This window comes from Acanthisitta chloris, unplaced genomic scaffold, assembly GCF_000695815.1.
Source record: "Acanthisitta chloris isolate BGI_N310 unplaced genomic scaffold, ASM69581v1 scaffold40382, whole genome shotgun sequence".
Lineage (NCBI taxonomy): Eukaryota > Metazoa > Chordata > Aves > Passeriformes > Acanthisittidae > Acanthisitta > Acanthisitta chloris.
The window spans coordinates 10,584-12,691 of record NW_008660580.1 but is presented as its reverse complement, the minus strand read 5'-3'; the positions used below and the strand labels follow the sequence as shown (position 1 = coordinate 12,691).

The 2,108-nt window shown below is 50.0% G+C and overlaps 1 protein-coding gene across 1 annotated transcript in view; it reads left to right on the top strand.

Moving 5' to 3' along the window:
* Nucleotides 1-287: 287 nt before the first annotated feature.
* Nucleotides 288-2,108, top strand: part of LOC103797640 (tyrosine-protein kinase BAZ1B-like) — a gene marked incomplete at its 5' end in the record, with an annotated part of 9,191 nt that continues 7,370 nt past the window's right edge. The window contains one exon of the mRNA XM_009069863.1: nucleotides 288-435. Within this exon, the coding sequence (XP_009068111.1) occupies nucleotides 288-435 (148 nt within the window). The remainder of the gene's footprint in view (nucleotides 436-2,108) is intronic.

Genomic DNA, 2,108 nt, shown 5'->3' with positions numbered 1-2,108 from the left:
GCTTGCTGATTGTTTGGGTTAGACTTTTTAGAGCAAGAATTCGGTGGAGTTCATGTAGGTTGTTTCAGCCTGGCTGTGAAATCCAAAAGGGATCAACTGTTATGAACAAACTGTCTGATCCAGGAGAACTGGATATGGATAAACCACAACCAGGACTGCCGAGGTGACATGGAATAAAAGAAATAGAGTTGAGCTTTGGTTATGAAGGGCCTTGACTAAAGGATATAAAAGCATGGTCAGACTGTGTGTGTGTGTGCTCTGTTGTAAGCTCTTAGGTCTGTCTGCAGGTTGCTTCAGCCACGGAGAAGTGGAAGACAGCAATCCGTGAGGCCCAGACCTTCTCCCGGATGCATGTGCTGCTGGGGATGTTGGATGCCTGTATCAAGTGGGATATGTCAGCAGAGAATGCCAGATGCAAAGTGTGTCGCAAGAAAGGTATGAATTCCTGCCCCATGGAATTCCTGCACTGCACACAGTTCTGGTGTCCCCAGCATCAGGGGGACGTGGAACTGTTGGAACAAGTCCAGAGGACTTATCCAAAGCTGATAAGAGGACAGGAGCACCTTCCCTATGAGAAGGTTGGGGCTGTTCAGCCTGGAGAAGAGAAGGTTGTGTGGAGAGCTCAGAGCAACCTGCCAGGAGCTGAAGGGGCTCCAGGGAAGCTGCAGAGGGACTCTGGGTTAGGAACTGCAGGGACAGGACAAGGGGCAGTGGGGAGAAATGGAAAGGTGGAAATCTAGGTGAGATATTAGGCAGAAATTTTCCCTGTGAGGGTGGTGAGACACTGGCACAGGTTGCCCAGGGAGGCTGTGGCTGCCCCAACCCTGGCAGTGTTCAAAGCCAGGTTAGATAAAGCCTTGAGCAGCCTGTTCTGGTGGGATGTGTCCCTGCCTGGGGCAGGGTGTTGGCACTGGATGATCTCTCATGTCCATTTGAACCCCTTAATGTACTCTGAAATTCCTTCCTAGGCACCAGGGACGCTATCACCTCTCCATGCCCTGCTTAGGCAATGTGCCCCTGTAGCCTGTCACTGTCTGTGGCTGTATTTTGAGTTTGGAGTGTCTGGATTTACATTGATCTCTCAGAGGCATTTGACCCTGTCTCCACTAAACCATTCTTACGAAACCAGTACATGGTCTTGCAGAACACTGCAAAGCTGCTATCCCCTGGATATTTAGGGGACTTGGGCACAAGTCATCTACAAATCCTTCTGGCAACATTTGTGCTACTGTCCATTCCCTGGGTTTGTTTTTGGAATGGTCTTTGGGTCTCTGAGCCTTGCCAGTTAATCCCTTCTTTTGGAGAAGGAGCAGGCAAGGAGAGGTTGGGAAGGTGGTTATGGGGGAAGTGAGGTGAGATAGTGCTGCTCTAAGGCCAGAGTGGGAGCAGAGCTGCTCAGTGAGCTGAGGAAGTCACCAAGCAGGTGACAAGGGGCCACCTTCTCTGTGTGCAGTGTAGGATGAAGGGCTTTAGAGTCTTTCAGGTAGAGAGGGAAGTAGAAGGAGTGTCAGCAGTGACAAGAGTGCTCTGTTTGTTCTGCCTTAACCTCTCCTGTTGGATGGGAGCCTGGAGGAAAGAGCCTGCTGGTACATTCTGCCTCACCATGTGCTTTTTGTCTCACTTTCTGTTCGCTCTGGTGGGAAATGAGGGCAGGCAGAGTTCAGGGCAGTGCTGGGGCACTTGTTTACCAAAAGGCTTTGCTCTTCAAAGAATAAGGGCTGAATTGGTGCATCATCCTCCTTCACTGTGGAGCCTCAGGGCTATTCTAAACCAATGCCAAAACTGTCCTACCTGCTGTTGAGAGGGGATTCTAGGGAGGTGTACAGTGGGGCTCACCTGAGACCAGCATAGTTCCACAGAGTTGAGGAAACTTGGAGAAAGACATACTGGCAAGTTCCCTGCACTTTCTTTTTCCTCTTCACTAAATGAAAGCTGGCTTAGGACTGTCTCCCTGTTTCCCTGCATCAGTGGGAAGTGCAGAGAGACTCGTCCTACTGCATACTGATTTTCTGCATAGACTTTGCTACCCTGAGTAGAAAGAAGGTACTGTGCAGGTTATCCAGATTGAGGCTAGAACAAGAATAAGCATTTGCAGCTGCTTGCTGTGC